This window comes from Pseudorca crassidens, chromosome 15 (genome assembly GCF_039906515.1).
Source record: "Pseudorca crassidens isolate mPseCra1 chromosome 15, mPseCra1.hap1, whole genome shotgun sequence".
Taxonomy (NCBI): Eukaryota; Metazoa; Chordata; class Mammalia; order Artiodactyla; family Delphinidae; genus Pseudorca; species Pseudorca crassidens.
The window spans coordinates 3,003,775-3,022,979 of NC_090310.1; the positions used below are offsets into that span (position 1 = coordinate 3,003,775).

The window sequence follows — 19,205 nt, forward strand, 5'->3', positions numbered from 1 at the left end:
ACAGGTTCGTGCCCCGGTCTGGGAAGATCCCACATGCCGCGGAGCGGCTGGGCCCGTGAGCCATGGCCGCTGAGCCTGCGCGTCCGGAGCCTGTGCTCCGCACTGTGAGAGGCCACAACAGTGAGAGGCCCGCGTACCACAAAAAAAAAAAAAAAAAAAAAAGCCTCATTAGTCATCTTTGGAGAATGCTAGGGAAACTATTACATACTGAATTTGTATAAAACTTTCCAATCAAAATCCCAAAATTTTTAGTGAGAAACTTGACCTTGATGGGTAAACACAACTTACTCACTGTCTGGTTTTATTCTTGAGATGGTCCCATGCAGATACCATCAAGACTTTTCATGATAACCTCTTCAAATATTTGAAAGTAACCATTGACAAGAAAGTATTTGCACAGGTGGTCACAAATGCCTGAAGATTATTTATTGCCTTTTCCACAGTTGAGAGAAACTTCTTTCTTGCCATTAACCAGAATGTAGATAATTCAGCCTCTTTAAATTATACTTTAAGGGTGGTGTTTCTTTAAGTTAACAGTTCTTCCTTCTATTCCTTTGACAGATGTAATGTCAAACGGTTTTTGGGATAATGTGAATGGATTTGGAATCTGATCAAATGTTTTTCATATCAAGTATTTAAAAATAATGGGCATTTCTGTATATCTACACAGATAACTGCTGCGAGTCCTAATAATTTTTCTTTAGAGTTCAAACACTGATTCCTTTAGAATTATAAAGCTGATTAGATGTCACTAGTGAACAATTTTTAACCCTATAAGGAAGTTGAAGGTTTGCTTTGAATCCATCCATTTTGCACATACATGTTAGTAGACAGTCACAAGGCCTGGGGAGTTCTCTGCTGTGTCCATTCAGGTGCTGAAAATGTCACTTAATGACCATTTTTGGTACCAGTAACTTTTCCTTCAACAACCCTTCAAAGTGTGACCCATTCACTAAAAACACTAAGAACAATGGCAATAATAATGCTTTGTTCAGTTCACAGACTCTTGCAAAAGCTCTCGTAGACTTCAATTTGAAACTGAAATCGGAAATAGGGAAGTTCCATTTATGAATAATACTGTTAGAAGATAAATGGTTGGCATGGCAGGTGATCCAGAGACAGACCCAGTTGAGATCATTAAATCAACATTTCCACTGCAGGCCGATGAGTACTGACTAATGTATAGCTCCAGCTGGAATCCCTCCAACGAAATTCTTTTGTCAGAGTCGTACATTCTGATTCCATTTCTTGCACAAAGCGAAAGACAGGCGGGACTACAGTGGCTTGGACTTTGTTAGATTTTCCTCCTGATAACGTCATCTAATGAGGAGTTCAGGTGCACAGGCTACCCCTTACAGACGAGAACTTCTCTGTGACTAAAACAATGGATTTCTTCAATCTCAGGCTTTTCAGATTGAATTTTGCCATAAAGCCGTTTTTTTTTTATGCTTTGCGTTTTTTAATGTAACTATAATTGGTTTACAGTATTGTGTTAGCTTCAGGTGTAGAGCTTCAGATTCTTTTCTATTATAGGTTATTCCAGGATACCTGTATTGAATATAGTTCCCTGTGCTATACAATAAATACTTGTTTATCAATTTTATGTTTAGTGGGGTGTTCCTGTTAATCCCATACTCCTAATTTATCCCTCCTCCCCGCCTTTCCCCTTCGGTAACCATAAGTTTGTTTTCTATGTCTGTGAGTCTGTTTCTGTTTTGTAAATAAGTTGACTTGTATTATTTTTTTAGATTCCACATGTGAGTAATAGCATATTATATTTGTCTTTCTCTGTCTGATTTACTTAATATGATAATTTCTAGGTCCCTCCATGTTGCTGCAAGTGGTGTTAGTTCATTCTTGTTTATGGCTGAGTAATATTCCTTTGTGTACATGTACCACATCTTCTTTATCCATCGGCGGACACTTAGGTTGCTTTTGTCTTGGCTCTTGTGAAGACTGCTGCAGTGAACATTGGGGTGCCTGTATCTTTTTGAATTAGCGTTTTCTTCTTTTCAGGATATATGCCCAGGAATGAGATTGCTAGATCATATGGTAATTCTCTTTTTAGGTTTTTAAGGCATCTCCAGACTGTTTTCCGCAGTGGCTGCACCAATTTACATTCTCACCAGCAGTGTAGAGGGTTCCCTTTTCTCCACACCCTCTCCAGCATTGATTATTTGTAGACTTTCATGATGGCCTTTCTGACTGGTTTGAGGTGATATCTCATTGTAGTTTGATTTGCATTTCTCTGACAATTAGTGATGTTGAGCATCTTTTCATGTGCCTGTTGGCCATCTACATGACTTCTTTGGAGAAATGCCTATCTAGGTCTTCTGCCCATTTTTTGATTGGATTGTTTGTGTTTTTTTGATATTGAGTTGCATGAGCTGTTTATATATTTTGGAAATTAAGCCTTTGTTGGCTGCATCATTTGTGAATATTTTCTCTCCATAGGTTGTCTTTTCATTCTGTTTACGGTTTCCTCTGCTGTGCAAAAGCTTATGGGTTTGGAGTTCAGGGTTTTTTGGAGCACGAGCCACGCATCTCGTTGCGTGGCCCTGCAATAAACCTTCCTCTGCTCCAAAAAAAAAAAAAAAAAAAAAAGCTTATGGGTTTATTAGGTCCCATTTGTTTATTTCTGCTTTTATTTCTTTTGACTTGGGAGACTAATTGAAGAAAATATTCCTACAATTTATGTACGCAAATGTTTCACCTATGTTCTCTTCTAGGAGTTTTATGGTGTCATGTCTTATGTTCAGGTCTCTAAGCCATTTTGAGTTTAATTTTGTGTACGGTGTTAGGGAGTGTTCTAATTTCATTGATCTACATGAGACTCTCCAGCTTTTCTCCATTGTATATTCTTGCCTCCTTTGTTGAAAGTTAATTGACCATAGGTGCGTAGGTATATTTCTAGGCTGTCTATTCTGTTCCCATTGATCCATATGTCTGGTTTTATGCCAGTACCATGCTATTTTGATTACTGTAGCTTTGTGGTATTGTCTGAAGTCTGGGAGGATTATGCCTCCTGCTTTGTTCTTTTTCCTCAGGATTGCTTTGGCACTTCTGGGTCTTTTGTGCCTCCATATAAATTTCAGGATTATTTGTTCTAGCTCTGTGAAAAATGTCATGGGTAATTTGATAAGGGTCACATTAAATTGGTAAATTGCTTTGGGTAGTATGGCCACTTTAGCAATATTAATTCTTCCAACCCAAGTCTTTATACCTTTCTGTCAGCATTGGTATACAAAACTTATAAATTTGTTCTCTAGTGTCTTGTTTATTCCCAGTGTCCATTTAGCTTTGATGATTTCATCCTTAGCAGCCTGTCTGGTATGGGGTACACTGTGGTGCCCCTGTCCAGAACAGTTCCTCTAGGTGACACACCCATCCCCAATGCCAACACCTGGTCTGTTGAGACTCAGAGCTGTGGCCCTCCTGGGCACTGCTACTGCCAAGGGGACGTGCCCCTCCCAAGGGGACCCCCTCCCATGGGTCAGTCTATGACCAATGGCTGGTTGCTGTGGGCACAGAAAAGTCCAGTCCCTTGGCTTCAGTTTAGGACAACTCGAAGGGGCATCCCTGCTCTGGAACTCCCTGTGGGATCAATGAGGCATCACTGGAAGCCTCTCCTTCTGCCCAGCCCTGGCCTCTTCTCTTCCTTGGCAGCGTGTCTACGGAGCACCCGTAAACCTTACACAGAAAACTCTTCGTGGCCAGAGTCTGTTTCCAGGGCACTCGGTCTAATACACGTATGTTTTTGAAACATAATGTTGTATGCATTTCTTCTGAGGCAGTCAAACTGCTACATATCAAGTGCAGTTACCAACATCAGTACCCATCAGTCGGCAGTGGAAGCTTTTCTGATTTCATAATCTTCCAGACTGAGTGTGTCTCCGGGTCATCTGACATGTCATCCGTGCAGCTTCTAACCGTGTTCTTCAGAAATGGTACCTTGCCTGTTTCCTGGGTTTCATTGGTCTCAGACTCATTGCTGACAGTTTCTACACAGCCTGGCAATGTGAGTGATTCCGCAATTGCAGGAGGAGTTTGGCTTTAGCTATTAAATGCAGGACTTTGTAACTAGCTTCTTGTACTCAGACTGGTACAGTTGTAACCAGACTCACAAATACTTGTCCTTCTTACTTTGTACCTGCAGACAATTTTCCCAGTTCTAATATTTTTGTGTAAGAGTGATGTTTTGGGGAAAGGTGCTGGCACAATTTTCCTGGTATCTTTGCTTCCATCAAATACTACATTTAGGCTGAAGAAGAAGATTATCGGAACACACAAGTCTGAATTCTAGATCAGCCTCGTCATAGTCCCTGATTAGAAAATGTTTCTACTATTCTGACTCGGTATACCTGGTGATGTTCCTTTAATCAAAAAGTTGTTCATTATGGTGAGAAAATATGTCTTTATAAATACAAAATAGTATTAATAATATTGACCTAAATAATTTTAGTAAAGATTTACATATTTAAATATCAAGTACAATAAAGTGGACTATATGTATGTATGTAGTAACTTCAGAAATCAACTTTTCAAAAAGTTTTGGTTGAACAAATTCTTAAGAAAGTTTTCAAATAAATCGGGTTGGAAAATCCAAAAAAAATGCATGCAGTAAGCAATATTGATACATTCCTTTTTTATTTAATTAAAGGATTAAAATTCTGAAATGCTCATGACATATATAAGTTGTGTAATCTCTTATCCAAAATATTTCAAAAAGTAAATTATTTGAAGCTGTAAAGCCCTGTAGTCCTTTCTAATGAGTTGATTTCATTAAGTAGGTTATTTTTTTTCCTTTTTTTTAATTTGAAGTATAGCTGATTTACAATGCTACGTTAGTTTCAGATGTATAGCAAAGTGATTCAGTTATGCATATATATACACATATATATACACATATATAGACAATCTTTTTCAGACTCTTTTCCATTATGGGTTATTACAAGATATAGAATATAGTTCCCTGTGCTATATAGTAGGTCCTTGTTGTTTATCTGTTTTATATACAGTAGTGTGTCTCTGACACCAAGTTCTTAAAGGGCAATCTTAAAGGTGAGAAGAAGTGGCTCATGGGATTGACAAGGTGTACCACACAGAAATCTTCCTAGAATCCTTTAGACTCTCTCTTTATCAGACTTTTTTCACTATCTGCAACTGCCAAAAATCATTCTCTCTCCCTCTCTCTCCTCACACACACACACGTACACACACATGTACACACATGCACACATACATGTACACACATGTGCACACACATACACACACATGCACATGTGTGCACACACACACACACAGTTCCCTACCTCCCTGCCACACCGCTTTCTCTGCCCTTCCTCCTTCATCACTGGCTGTCACCTCTGTGGCCAGTGGCCCTCACTGCCTTCCAAAGCCCCCTGGGAAGCATACCCTTGCTTCCTTCTCTGATTCCTCTTCTTCCGTGGGAAGCAGCCGCTTGGAATTCAGATGGACCCATTCATTCTCCACTTCGTTACTTACTAAGCCACGATGGCCACCCTTGCCAAGACCAGTACCATGTACTTTCACATATTTGCTTCCTTTTCTTCAGATTCTACAGTTGAGCACCAAGGAATCCTCTTTTTTTTTCTTTTAATAGACCTTTATTGGAGTATAATTGCTTCACAATACTGCGTTAGTTTCTGTTGCACAACAAAGCGAATCAGCCATAGGCATACACATGTCCCCAGATCCCCTCCCTCTGGAGCCTCCCTCCCACCCTCCCTATCCCACCCCTCTAGGTCATCGCAAAGCACCGAGCAGATCTCCCTGTGCTGTGCTGCTGCTTCCCACCAGCTGTCTTACGTTCAGTAGTGTATATATGTCGATGCTACTGTCACTTCACCCTAGCTTCGCCCTCCCACCCCATGTCCTCAAGTCCATTTTCTATGTCTTCTGTAGGTTATTATTTTTAAACATGTTTTTAAATTTCTAAAAAATGATTCATTTTGAAATTTCATCAAGAATCAGATCTTGCTGAGTTTACATCACTATCCAAGATGAAAGGAAGGGAATGAGGGAGAAGAACAGATTTTATTTAAATCATTCATGTTTTATCGGGGAGCACTTAATACCAGAAAATAATCGTAAGCATAATCACACATGCCCTGTATGTATGACTAGGTGAAAATACTAACCAAATTAATTGAAAAAAATACCCCCCCACACTGAACAGCAGCAACGATTCACTGATGAGAAGCACCTTGCAGCTAAAGTAAAGCTCAGCTTGACACGCTGGACGAGTGGGCGTCAGGGAAGGCGTGGCTTAGCCACTCGCAGCCCCCCTGGCCGCAGATACCATATATTGTAGAAAGTGCAAAATAGTGACGGATTCAGGAGGTTTACGGAGCAAGTCTATGTGTAGTTTCACTTTTTAAATAGACTGTAGAGGAATTTTAGGTTCACAGCAAATTTGAACAGCGGGTACAGAGATTTCCCATCTCCCCCTGCCCTTCCCACAGCGTCCGTCACTGTCAGCGTCCCCCTCCAGACGGTAATTCTGTTATCGCTGATGAACCTATTCTGACGCCTGTTTATCACCCAAAATCCATAGTTCGCTTCAGGATTTACTCTTGGTGTTGGACATTCTGTGGGCTTGGACAAATGTAGAATGGCACGTGTCCGCCATTACAGTATCACACAGAATCGTTTCCTTGCCCTAGAAATCCCGTGTTCCATCTGTTCATCCCTCCCTCCCCAGCCCTGACAACACTGATCTTTTTCTGTCTTCAGTTTTGCCTTTCTCAGCATGTCATATAGTTGGACTCCTAAGGGGTGGAGCCTTTCCGGATTGCCTTTCTTCGCTTAGCAATGTGTGTAATGCACACATAGAGTTTTCAAATGTAGTTTCAACAGTTGTACATTTTTGAGTGGCTGTAAACAGTGGTTTACTACTGTGAAAAGTTGACAGACGTGAGAATCTCCCAGCCCCGGTGCACCCCGTGGACAGCACCCTGATGGGACCACTCTACCCTGCAGTGCCCCCTACTCGCCACTCTCTAAGAAATCCATTCTCAGCTCCCAGAAATGGCCCTCGTTTTAGGTTGCAAAGTTCTCCATAAGGAAAAGGACTCCTGTATCTGAAACCACTCCTGTGGTTTTCCTTTCACGTAACCTAGTTGTCAGGTGCCCTCGCGTGCTGGGTGCTTCACCACAGAGCTCCTTGTCCTTGGCTGTGAGAATTGAGACAGTATCCAGTGAGCTAATGCTGTATCCCGCTTAAGACCGAGGACACACTGGGGTCTGTGCCGTGGGGGAATTACCTGGTGAAAATGGATTTTTTTTTTTTGAGCAATGAAAATCACGGAAAAGCATAACACCTGTCACTTCACCAGGCCTCTTCAAGGCCTGCAGCTAGAAGCTTGGAAAGAATGGTACTTCAAATGCTGATTATCTGGGGAGAAAAGGTCCCTGGAGGCCTTCCTCCCAGCAGCAGGAGGCCACAGCTTCCAGCTAGGATCCTGGTGAAGACTGAACCCGGCTCTGGACACGTGGGCCTCCACCTTTCTGCAGACCGGTGGCAGCTCAGAGCCTAAGCCCGGCCTTCCCCAGAAGGGCAGGGTTACCTAACTGTTTCAGCCACAGTGACTCGTGTGTTTGAAGCACTGTCAAGAAGGATCTATGGGCTGTAGGTCTTCTTCTCACCTGAGGGAATTTTTAATCCCGTTGTTCGCAAATCTGAGTCACTTTTGATGACAATAATTAGGAAAAAGAGAAGCTGAAGGATCTGAGAGAGAAGAGTGCTGAGAAAAGTTGGCGATTTTTGGAGTAAAACCCAGGATGGGTAAGAGAAAGGAATCTGAGGCTTCAGAACCTCTATCCTGTGACTTTGGGGTGGAGAGTGTGTGCAAAAGGGCCAGACCCCGTGAGCTTTGATGTGAGGACGGCACAGACAGTGGTTCTCAAGTCTCATGGTTGTGTGCCGTCTTGGGTAATGAGAAGGGAGGGGGAATTGCCTTCTTAACCGGGTCAGCCAGGGCTGGAGGCCTGGGTCCTGGGGTGCGGTGAGGGGCCAGAGCCAGGCAAATGAGCGCCTCTCGGCGTGGCTGTTACGTGGCACCAACGCAGAGCAAAGCAAAGAACAGCAGGAGATTACTGCTCATTTCGTTTATGCAAAATGCCATTTTAGTAAAGTGTTTGATCCGTATGGTCTTAGTTTAGAGAAATGTAACAACATTTGACTGGAAAGTTGTGCGGAATTTCAGAGTCAGTGATTGGAAATGAAATCCCAGAACTAAGCCTGCGAAGAGTGAGAGCGTGGGTTCTAAGAGAAAACGCCACAGCTCTTTTCAGTCCTTTCCCAAACAGCCCTTGATAGTTTTCCGTCCCCGTCCCTTTCCCTCTTTTTCTCCTTCCTCCCCTTTCCCTCTTTTCCTTCTCTCTTCCAGGGGAGATCGTCCCGGTTATCCATTGCTGTAGGATAAACTTAGAGGCTGAAGGCGTCGTATCTCATGGTTGGGTGGGCTGGGAATTGGAGCCCGGAGGGGCAGTGCCTTGTGCCCGGTCAGTTGGCAGATGGGCTGGGCTGGCGGGTGGGTGTCGGGGGAGGGGAGATGGGTTCACTCACAGCAGGGAAGGCTGTGAGGCCGGGCACCCTGGGACCGTCCACGTGCGCACCTGCACACAGCCTCTCCAGCATGGTGGCTGCAGGGTCACCAGACTCCTGCCATGGCCTCTCGGGGCTCCCAGAAAGGACAGTTCTAGAGATAAGGAGTAGAAGCTTCTAGTTCATTAAGGCCTGGGTTGTATTCTCTTGGTCAAAATAGTCACAGAGCCTGCATTCAGGGGGTCCAGACACAGACACCACCTCTAGGTGAGAGAAAAGCGTCAAAGAACCTGCAGCATTTTTAAACTCAGATTTGTCGCGGTATAACTGACGTACAGTAAAATTCTACCTCGAGGGTAGAGCTCTGCGCCTACCCTCAGCCCTTGGCAACCATCCGCGTTTTCTCTCCTTTAGCTTTTCCTTTTACAGAATATCATAAACATGGGAAAACCCGGCATGTAGCCTTTTGGGTCAGGCCCCTTTCCCTAGTGTAATGCATTCGAGGCCCACCTATGTTGTTGGTGAGCGTGAGACGTTCCTTCCCGCTCACTGCTGAGCAGTGTTCCATCCCATGGACGGACCATAGTTCGTTCTCCTCTCCACCAGTCGAAGGGCTTTGGGATGTTTCCAGTTTATGATGGTTATTACTAAAGCTGCTATAAACGTGGCATACGGATTTTTATGTGAACTGAAGTTTTCGCTTCTGTTGCATACATACTTAGGGGTAGGACTGCTGGATTCTGTGGCAAGAGCGTGTTTAACTCCGTAAGAAACTACCAAAGTGTTTCCCAAGTACCTGTTACCATTCCGCATTCCCGTTAAAAGTATGCGACTTCCAGTTGCTTTGCATCTTCACTAAAATCTGGTCACTGTTTTATTTTAACTCTTCTAGTAGGTATATAGCGGTATCGCATCACGATTTAATTTCCCTGGTGGCCAGTGATGTCGATTGAGGGCCTTTTCATGTGCTTATTTCTATCGTTATATTTTCTTTGTTGAAGTAACTGTTTAATTAGTTTTGGCAATTTTTTGAGTTTCTGGTTTTCTTATTATTGAGTTTTGGAAGTTTTTTGTATATATTCTGAACAAAAGTCCTTTATTGGATATGTGTCTTACAAGTATTTTCTCCCAATCTGAGGCCTCTCCTTTCATTTCCTCAGCAGGTGTCTTTCATAGAGCAGAAGTTTACAGTTTTCTTCTTTTGTGGGTTGTACCCGTGCTGTCATATCCAGAAATCTTTGCCTAACCCGACATCAAAACTATTTTTTCCTAGAATTTTTATAATTACAGATTTACACTTAAGCCTGTGATCCGTATCCATTTTGAGTTAGTTCTCATGTACGGTGTAAGGTATGGACCCAGATTGGTTTTTGTGGGGTTTTTTGGCATATGGGTGTCCGGTTCGTTCCAGCACCGTCTGTTGAAAAGACTCTCTTTTTGCACAGTTGGCCTTTGTGCTTTTGTTAAAAACCAGCTGATACGCATGTGAATAATTTCTGAACTCTGTTTTGCTGATCGATGTGTTCCTCCTTTCTCCAGTAACACTTTGTTTTAATTACTGTAGATTGATAGTTAGTTTTGACATCATGTAGTAAAGGTTGTCCAATTTTGTTCTTCTTTTTGGAAATTGATTTTGCTATTCTAATTTCTTTGTTTTTCCATATAAATTTTAAAGTCAACTTTTCAATTTCTAAAAACTGCTAGCTGCAGTTTTGGTTGGGATTGCATTCAACCTATAGATCAGTTGGGGGAGAGTTGACACCTTTGTTATGTTGTCTTCCAATCCATTAATATGCGACTCTTCATTTACTTGGGGCTTTAATTTCTTTCATCAGTTTTCAGCATACAGATCGTGCATACAGTTTGTTAAATTTATATCTATTTCATGTTTTAACTGCCATGTAAATGGTACTGACTTTTTTATTTTATTTTATTTTATTTATTTATTTTTGGCTGCGTGGAGTCTTCGTTGCTGCGCGCGGGCTTTCTCTAGTTGCGGCGAGCGGGGGCTTCTCTTCGTTGCGGTGCGCAGGCTTCTCATTGTGGGGGCTTCTCTTGTTGCAGAGCATGGGCTCTAGGCGCAAGGGCTTCAGTAGTTGCAGCACGTGGGCTCGGTAGTTGTGGCTCGCGGGCTCTAGAGCGCAGGCTCAGTAGTTGTGGCGCACGGGCTTAGTTGCTCCGCGGCATGTGGGATCTTCCCAGACCAGGGCTCGAACCCATGTCCCCTGCATTGGCAGGTGGATTCTTAACCACTGTGCCACCAGGGAAGCCCCAGTACTAAATTTTTAATTTCAATTTCCAGTTGTCCATTGCTCATGTTTCAAAATATAATTGACTTCTGTCTTTTGATCTTGCTAATTTCAGTTCTAGGAGTATGTAGTTGGTAGACTGAGGAATTTTCTACATGGATGATCATATTGTCTGTGAATAGAGAGAGGTTGTTTTGTTTTGTTTTGTTTTCCTTTTCGATCTGTATGCCCTTGATTTCTGTTTCTTGGATTACTGCACCAGCTTGTCCTTCCAGAGTAGGAATGGCAAGAAAGACACCTTTGCTTTGTTGCTGATCTTAGGGGAAAGCGTTCAGTTTTTCATTTTAAATAAGTTGTTGGTTGTAGGTGATTTACAGATGATCCTTAGCAAGTTTAGTACGTTCCTTTTAATTCCTAGTTTGAGGGGTTTTTTTAAATCACTAGTGGAGGTTGAATTTTGTCAAATTCTTTTTCTAAATCTATTAAGATGATTCTATTTTTAAAATTCTATTGATAATGTTGAATTACCCTGATTGATATTCAGGTATTGAGCCAGCCTTATGTTTGTAAGATAAACCCCACTTGATTAGGATAAATTGTGATTTTTACATATTGCTGAGTTTGACTTTCTAATATTTTATTAAGGGTTTTTGCACCTGTGTTCTCGGGGATATTTGGCCTGTAGTTTTCTTTTTTTTTTTTTTCCAACATCTGTTTCTTATTTTGGTGTTAGGATAATGCTTTGCAATGTCTTTTATTTCATTCTTCAAATGCTTGGTAGAATTAACCAGTGAACCTTATATGCTTAGAGTTTTTTTTGTTGCAAGGGTTTAATTTTGTATTCAAATATTTGATAGCTCTTTGACTACTCAGGTCATCTATTTCTTCTTGAGTAGATTGGAAGTGTGTTTCTTTTAAAGAATTTGTTCATTTCATCTAAGTTGTTGAATTAATGAGCATAAAGATACTCAAAATGCTCTTCTATTCTTTTAATCTCAGTAGGGTTTATAGAGGCCTCTCCTGATACTGGTGATGTTGGTAATTTGTGATTTCTGTGTATTCTTGATCAGTCTGGCTAAGAGTTTATTGATATTTAAAAGAACCAGCTTTTGGATTCATTGATTTCCTCAATTATTGTTTATTTTTATTTCATTGATTTCTGCTCTTTTTCTTTACTGTTTCTTTCCATAGGTTTAATTTACTCTCATAGATTCTTAAGATAGAAGTTTAGATTCTAATATAAACATCTAAATGCTATAAATTCCCCTCTAACACTTCTGCATCCCCAAATTTTGATATGTTGTGTTTTTCACTTCCATTAAACTGAAAATGCTTTCTAACTTTCCATGTGATTTCCTCTTTAACTCATGGGATATTTTGAAATGTGCTCCTTAATCTTGAAGTTTTTAGGGATTTTCCACATATCTTTCTGTCGTTAATTTCAAGTTTAATTCTGTTGGGTCATAAAACATACTTTTTGATTTCAGTTATTTTTAACTTGTTTAGGTTTGTTTTACATGACATGTGTATTTCAAATATGTCCACCTCAGTTAAGGTCCATATGTGCTTGAAAAGAACGTGTAGTATGTTGTTATTGGGTAGATTTCAAAAGAAATATTATGTAGGTTAAGTTACTTGACGATGTGGTTCTTGTAGATCCTTACTGATATTCTTTGTCTACCTCTTTTTTTTTTTAAATAAAGGAGTGTTGAAGTCGCCAGCTATACTAATACATTTGTCCAGTTTTTACTTTCAGTTTTTTCAGTTTTGCCTTTTGTACTTTGAAGCTCTGTTGCACCTGCATTTAGGATTGCTGAGTCTTCTTGGTGAATAGATCACGTCATCATTATATAATATCCCTCTTTATCATTGGTTTTTTTCCTTGGTGGGGTATTTACTTTGACTGATATTAATATAACCACTCCAGGTTCATTTTAATGAGCGTTTCATGTATTTTTTTCATGTATTTTTTTCTGTTCTCTTACTTTTAAGCTATTTGTGTCCTCATAGTCAAAGTGGGGTTGTTTTAAACACCGTGTAGTTGGGTCTCACTCTTCATCCAACTGATAATCTCTCTTTTATTGGCTTATACAATAAAATATATTGACAATATATTACATTATATATTTAATGTAACTGTCGATATGATGGGATTAAAACCTGCCGTCTCGCTAATTGTTTTCTATTTGTTCTCTTATCTTTTTCCTTTTTTCTTCCTTTTGCCTGCCTGCTTTCTGATTCATTAGATATTTTTACAATTACATTATTTTTTCTACTCTTGCCTTATTTATATCTCTTTTTCAAACCTGTTTAGTGATTACTCTGGAGTTTAAATATATATATCATTCATTAACTACAATGTATCTTGAAATCCATTGTGTGAGTAATGTAGGGACCTTGTAACAGTATACCTTCAATCCCTTCTTCCCACCTTTTGTGCGATTGTGGTCAGTCATTTTATTCTTACCTATGTTATAAGCCCACAATAAATTGCTACTATTTTTTGAGAGCCAAAATAAGAAAAAAGTACATTACATTTACTTCATTTTAACTGTTTCCAGAAGTCATCAATTCTTTGCATAGATCTAAAGTTTTGGGGTCTGATATCATATTCCTTTAACATTTGTCATAGTGCATGCAGGTCTGCCAGTAATGAATTCTCTCAGTTTTTGTCTTTCTGAAAATGTCTTTTTTTTTGCTTTCATATTTAGAAGATATTTTCACAGAATGTAGAATTCCGGGGTGATAGATTTTTCTATCAGTACTTTAAAGATATCACCCCATTACCTTCTGGCTCACATAGTTTCTGATGAGAAGGGCTGTTATTCTTGTTTTTGTGTCTTACATGCATTGTACCTTTTTGTGTATCTGCAGCACAGACTTTCTATGTACTCCCTTGCTAGCCCACATTCAGCCTTTAGCAATTCATTAAGAATTTCGCTGAATTTTCCCAATTGTGTGGTGTCCATTGCTCTTTCTCTCGTGCTCTGTCACAGGCGAGCCCATGTTCACATTCCTACTCCTTGGGGAGGTCTGTCTTTTCTTATATTTTAGACACTTGGTTGCCCTGTGACCTCAGCTTCCTTACGGGCTCAAGAAAAGTTCGGACTCTATCGTTTGTTCAGCTTTTTCTCATGCTTAATGGCTGCGATGTTCTTTCCAACTTTCTACAGCCTAGGCAAAGCAATCCCCGTGGCCATTTTTAGTCCACAAATTTTGGATGGGTGCTGAGTGAGAAGTGGGACAGTCTTCTTGGTGACTTACTGAGGGAGGGACCCAGAGATAGCGCAGCCAGAGCAGATGGGAGAAGACAGGTGACCTGGAGCGTGACTGGAGGGGCCTGGATGAACTCTATGTTTTTCACCTCTTCCTAATGAGATGAGCTTCTGAAGAAGAGTGTAATGAAAGGTGTATAGTAATTTTTAACAGGACCATGCTCTGTCCTCACGTGTTTTGTGCCAAGAGACCCTTGTCTTTGTTTCTGTGCCTTAAGCCAAAGGGTCCTTTGGGATTCAGCGTCTTTCTTTTGAAACAAGCTCCTGAAGAACCAGGACCTTCGTTTGCATCCTGCAAAAAGTTGCCGTGGCACGGCCAGTGGACTAGTACCCTCTGCAGGGGCCACTGAGGTTACCGTCCTTAAAAAGCTGGCCATGTCACGTCACTGCTGTTTTCCAAGGCTTTTGATTCCCCATTGCCCGTATACACTGTTGCCCACTGCGTTCGGCATGTGAGGCAATCCCCACAGCGACCTGTCTACTTCCTCCGCCCCTCTTACCCCCGGGCCCCACGTCCAGCCACGCTCACGGCTTTCTCGCCATTCACCAGGTTTTTCATAAGACCACGCCTTTGCTCACTCTGTTTTCCCAGGTGCGAATGCCTCTCGCAAGGCCTTTCCCTCCTCAGAGTTCTGTCCCAGACCTAGTGCAGGTGTCTTCTGATGAGAGGCCTTCCATGCTTCCCTAGGGCAGAGGCTCTGCCCCACGTGTTTTCTAGAATCGCTTGCCTGTTTCAATTCTGTGAGTGCCTGCCCTAGAATATGACTTCCTTGCAGACAGGCCACTGGGCAGGTGTATAATTGGGCTCAGTAGCTGTTGAAATCAATAAAAGAAGTGGAAAGTGGAAATTGTTTAAATGATAATTTCTATGGCAGACAAAGAGAAATTTAGCCTACAAATGAATAAATAACAATACCTATGAAAAACGATTTTTTTTTTCATGTGAAGGATAATTGGGCTTGAAACACTGTGACATATAACAGGGAAGGCAGATTTCTGGATGAAAGCTTGCCTTGATCTCAAATATTGGGTAACTGAAAAAAAAATCAGAGAACGCTTTTGTTTGCTATCCATCCTGGGATCCCTAGGAAAGGCTCGCCCACGGGGCTCAGGTGATACGGTCCACTTTTCTGCGTGTGCCTTAAAGAATTCCCCAGCAGAAAATGAGAAGTCGCCCAGTTCTTCTTCTTTGTAACGTCACGATTAGCTTCCCAAAACGTCCATCACCCTCCCCGTTCTCAGTGCTGGGATCGCCGGGGAATCCTGAGCAGCAGCTAAGCGTCTCTTCTCCCCTCCCCTGCCCCGCGCCTCCTGCCGCGTGTCCTGCTGTCTCCCTCCGCTGCCCTGGAGCAGTGCCGACCTCGCCCCCGCAGAACGTGCAGGTGGAAGCCGTGAACTCCACAACCATCCAGTTCCTGTGGAACCCTCCACCCCAGCAGTTCATCAACGGCATCAACCAGGGCTACAAGGTAGGCGCCTTGGGCCACAGCCTCCGGGCGGCTGCCGTGGTGTGTCACGGTCTTGTGATGAGTGAGGGGGCTGCCCGCCCCTCATTTCATCAGGAACCCACGGCATCCGGTTACAGAGTGTGTTGACCTTCTGGGGTCACCTTTTATCCAGGGTCTTTTCATCAGCTATACTGGTTCAGAAACTCAAATTATTGGTTATCAAGAGGGTGGTGCACGGGAATTCCCTGGCGGTCCAGTGGTTAGGACTCGGTGCTTTCACTGCCGAGGGCGCAGGTTCAGCCCCTGGTGGGGGAACTAAGATCCCGCAAGCCGCGCAGCATGGCCAAAAAACAAAAAGAAAGAAAAAAAGAGGACGGTTCATATAGAACTGAGCAATGTTACGAGAAGAGCCGTCCATTTTCAAAATGCCCAGTCGGAGACTTATCCCTGTTGATTGGAATCGGCACGTGTACAAACCACTTCTTCCTGGAAGGGCGTTCTCTCAAAGCGCACTGGGTGCAACTGAGTGATGTTTCTACCAAGTAAGGATAAGTAGGTCCCCCTCTCGCTACTTTAGGGAAAGTTCTGTTTGTAGAACTGGGACCAGCTGACTCGGGGCACCTATTCGGACTGAATTGGAGACAAGGACAGACTCCTATCTGCCCTTCGTCTGAGTACCATAATATGTTACCTTCAGAGATGTACCTGGATGCAGTTTCCAAAAGTACAGGTTACGTTTCCTTTTAGATCAGCATCTCCTGGCTGGCCTGGGAGACCATCTGCATGTTACCTGCAGCATGTTCGCAAATCTTCTGTGACAGCAGGTGAACTCAGGGAGTATCTTTATAGAGAGTTTGCTTGAAAACTTGGTCATTTCAGATTCAGAGAGTGTTACTGCCTCAGACACACAGTTAATTTTTTTTCCAATTTTTTTTCCATTTGGATTCAACTTACTAAAACACTTGCTTTTCACTAGAAAGGCAGACGTAGCTGGAAATTTGTCCTGCCTTTTTTTTCCCCCCAGAGGTATCTACAGTCAGAAGCTCCTTAGAAAGGAAATCATGTTGATCAACGAAGTGGATTCTGCCTTCCTGACTCTCCTGTCAGGTCTTATTGGCAAGACTGGGGTGTTCATTCGATGGCTTGGTTGTCGGCCTAAAATCTATATAAATATGCTCCTTGTTCTGCACAGTGTCCGTTTTCAGACCTAATTAACCCTAGAAATGTTTGGTGTCAGAGGAATTAAAAGTCACACTCATACATAATGTTGCCAAAACATTAAAACAACTCCCCTTGGAACGTGTATATGTACTACATTTCTTTAAAAGTATAATGTCTCCTAAAATCCTTTTTAGAAAACTGGTGTCATGTGAGTTATAAATAATTACCATGGTTCCCATTGAACCAGGGGCTTCTTTTTGAATCAGCGGGTGCCTAACTAGAAAAATGTTTGTACTGATGTTTGATTGCACTGATGCAGTTGAATAACAGTAATGTCCTCATTATTTCTAAATGTTCAAGAATAAATATGTTCTGTAACATGTTTAAGTGAACAGAAGGTGAAGGTTTGAGGAGTGTCCATTTTCCCAGTATGAGTTAGAGTAGATATTTTAGTTATGTACACATGTATAAAAATATATAGAAATATACATTTGTACTCAATAATCTATGAGAGATCTTTTAAACTCAATATTTTTCAGTGAGATTATAAAATGTAGGCTGTATGGGGTTCCTTAATTACAACTTTGCTTTCTTTGAAGACATTTTAATCGTGAAATAAAATTCTGGTGCAGACTTGAGGGTGAAGACATGCAATTAAAAGGATCTCTTTTTCACCCTGTTCCATCCCAGCTTCTGGCGTGGCCAGCCGATGTCCCCGAGGCCGTCACTGTCGTCACCATTGCTCCAGATTTCCATGGAGTCCACCACGGGTACATAACGAACTTGAAGAAGTTTACTGCTTACTTCACATCAGTTCTGTGTTTCACCACTCCGGGGGACGGGCCTCCAAGCCCGCCTCAGCTCATACGGACACATGAAGACAGTGAGTACTCCTTTCCAAGTTCTTATCGGTAGCCTTTAGCCAATTGTCAAAGAGGTTTGGGCCACTGTCGTATCCAGCACAGGGGAGGAGCCAGGGTGGGTCTCTAGCAAGCTCCGTGTTCTCAGTGTGTTCACAGTCTGCTCACCCTGGAGAGGTAAGTCATTGAAAGTAGTAATAATGTTTGGCAGAGGTGGTCTGTGGAGTATGGAAGGAAGCCTGGCTAGAGGAAGGAGCTGTGAGGACAAGAGGGACAGTCCAGTCCCGGCTGTACAGTCAGCCTTTGGTCTTGTCTTGCTAGACTACTCTTCACTCAGATTTCAACTTCAATCCCCTTACCTTCTTCTTGAGTCTCCCCTTAAAGCCTCCCAGCCCATGTCTTCCCTGACCTTCCCTAGGGGAATCTCACCTGCGCCTCTCTAAGACCGTGGACTTTCCATTGTCTCCAGCTGGTCAATTCAGATCAGCTGTTTCTCTGCTCCTAGGCCAGCTGATGCTTCTGGAAAACATTTTCTGAGAAAATGATCACAGATGTGCATAAAGATTTATGTACAATGAGGTTAGTTACAATTATTAGTAATTGAAAAAAAAATGAAAAACATTCAAATGTTCCAAAGGGGGATAATTGAAAACCTATGGAATGACAATATACTAAATATTTTGTAGTTATTAAAAAGAAGTTTTGCGAGGAAACGGTCTTGATCTCATGTTACATGGTTAAAAAAAAAACAGTATACAAAACTATATGAGTTACAAATTTTACACAAATACACTTGTATAAGACCCTATTAGCTGAGAAAAGACCTTGAAGGAAATATATCACAATTCCGACAGTTGTTATCTCCATATGACATGATTATGGGTATCTTTTACTATTTTCTTCTTATTTCTCTGCATATTCTCTTTGCTACAATGAGTGTGTACTCTTTTATACGGAGAATTAAAACTTAAGTAAGTTTAAAAAGGCTGCCACTTGTCTCTCCTCCAGCTTCCTCCTCTCCCATCTCAGCTGGGCTCTGGGTGTGGTCTGACCTTCTGTACTTATCTCTGCTCGGTGCTGTCATCCACTGCTCCACTCTGTCCTGCCCCCTGAGACCCAGCTTCACTGTCCTCCCAGCAATGACACTTACAGAGGTCAAGGCCGTGCAAGTTGAGCTTCCTCGCTTCCCCCCCTTCCACCTGAGTTTCCCTATGTTCTCACTCTTGGTCCTCTTCCCTCCTCTCTCAGAGGATGAAGAGTCTGACCTTTCCTCAGCCCACAAATGTGCTCAGGTCTCCCTCACCCAGAAGTGCCAACTCCCTGACCGTGCTGCCCGCTGAGTCACCCAGCTCTCAGTATAAACGATTACTCTGCCTCCTAACCTCTCCCACTCCCCATAACCCCTAGCCACCTGGCTTTCACTCCACTACTCTGCTGTAACCGCCTTGAATTGACTCAAGGTCTGTGTCAAATTAGTGACACAGGAAGAATAGAAATGGATTTCTTGACCCTCTGAGACCACTGATATTCCTCCCATTAAAAAGATAAAAAGTAACTCTGCCACTATTAACTGATCCCTGATGTTCTTTCCATGCTCTGACTTTGATCTGCTATCTGCTTTTTGTTTAACTGAAATTTTATTG

The 19,205-nt window shown here is 42.1% G+C and overlaps 1 protein-coding gene across 4 annotated transcripts in view; it reads left to right on the forward strand.

The window, feature by feature from the left end:
• SDK1 (sidekick cell adhesion molecule 1) overlaps positions 1 to 19,205 on the forward strand; it is an 826,998-nt gene that overhangs the window by 665,009 nt on the left and 142,784 nt on the right. For all 4 annotated transcript variants that reach the window (XM_067705385.1, XM_067705387.1, XM_067705386.1 and 1 more), the window contains exons 18-19: positions 15,447 to 15,562; positions 17,393 to 17,585. In XM_067705385.1, the coding sequence (XP_067561486.1) occupies positions 15,447 to 15,562; positions 17,393 to 17,585 (309 nt within the window). The remainder of the gene's footprint in view (positions 1 to 15,446; positions 15,563 to 17,392; positions 17,586 to 19,205) is intronic.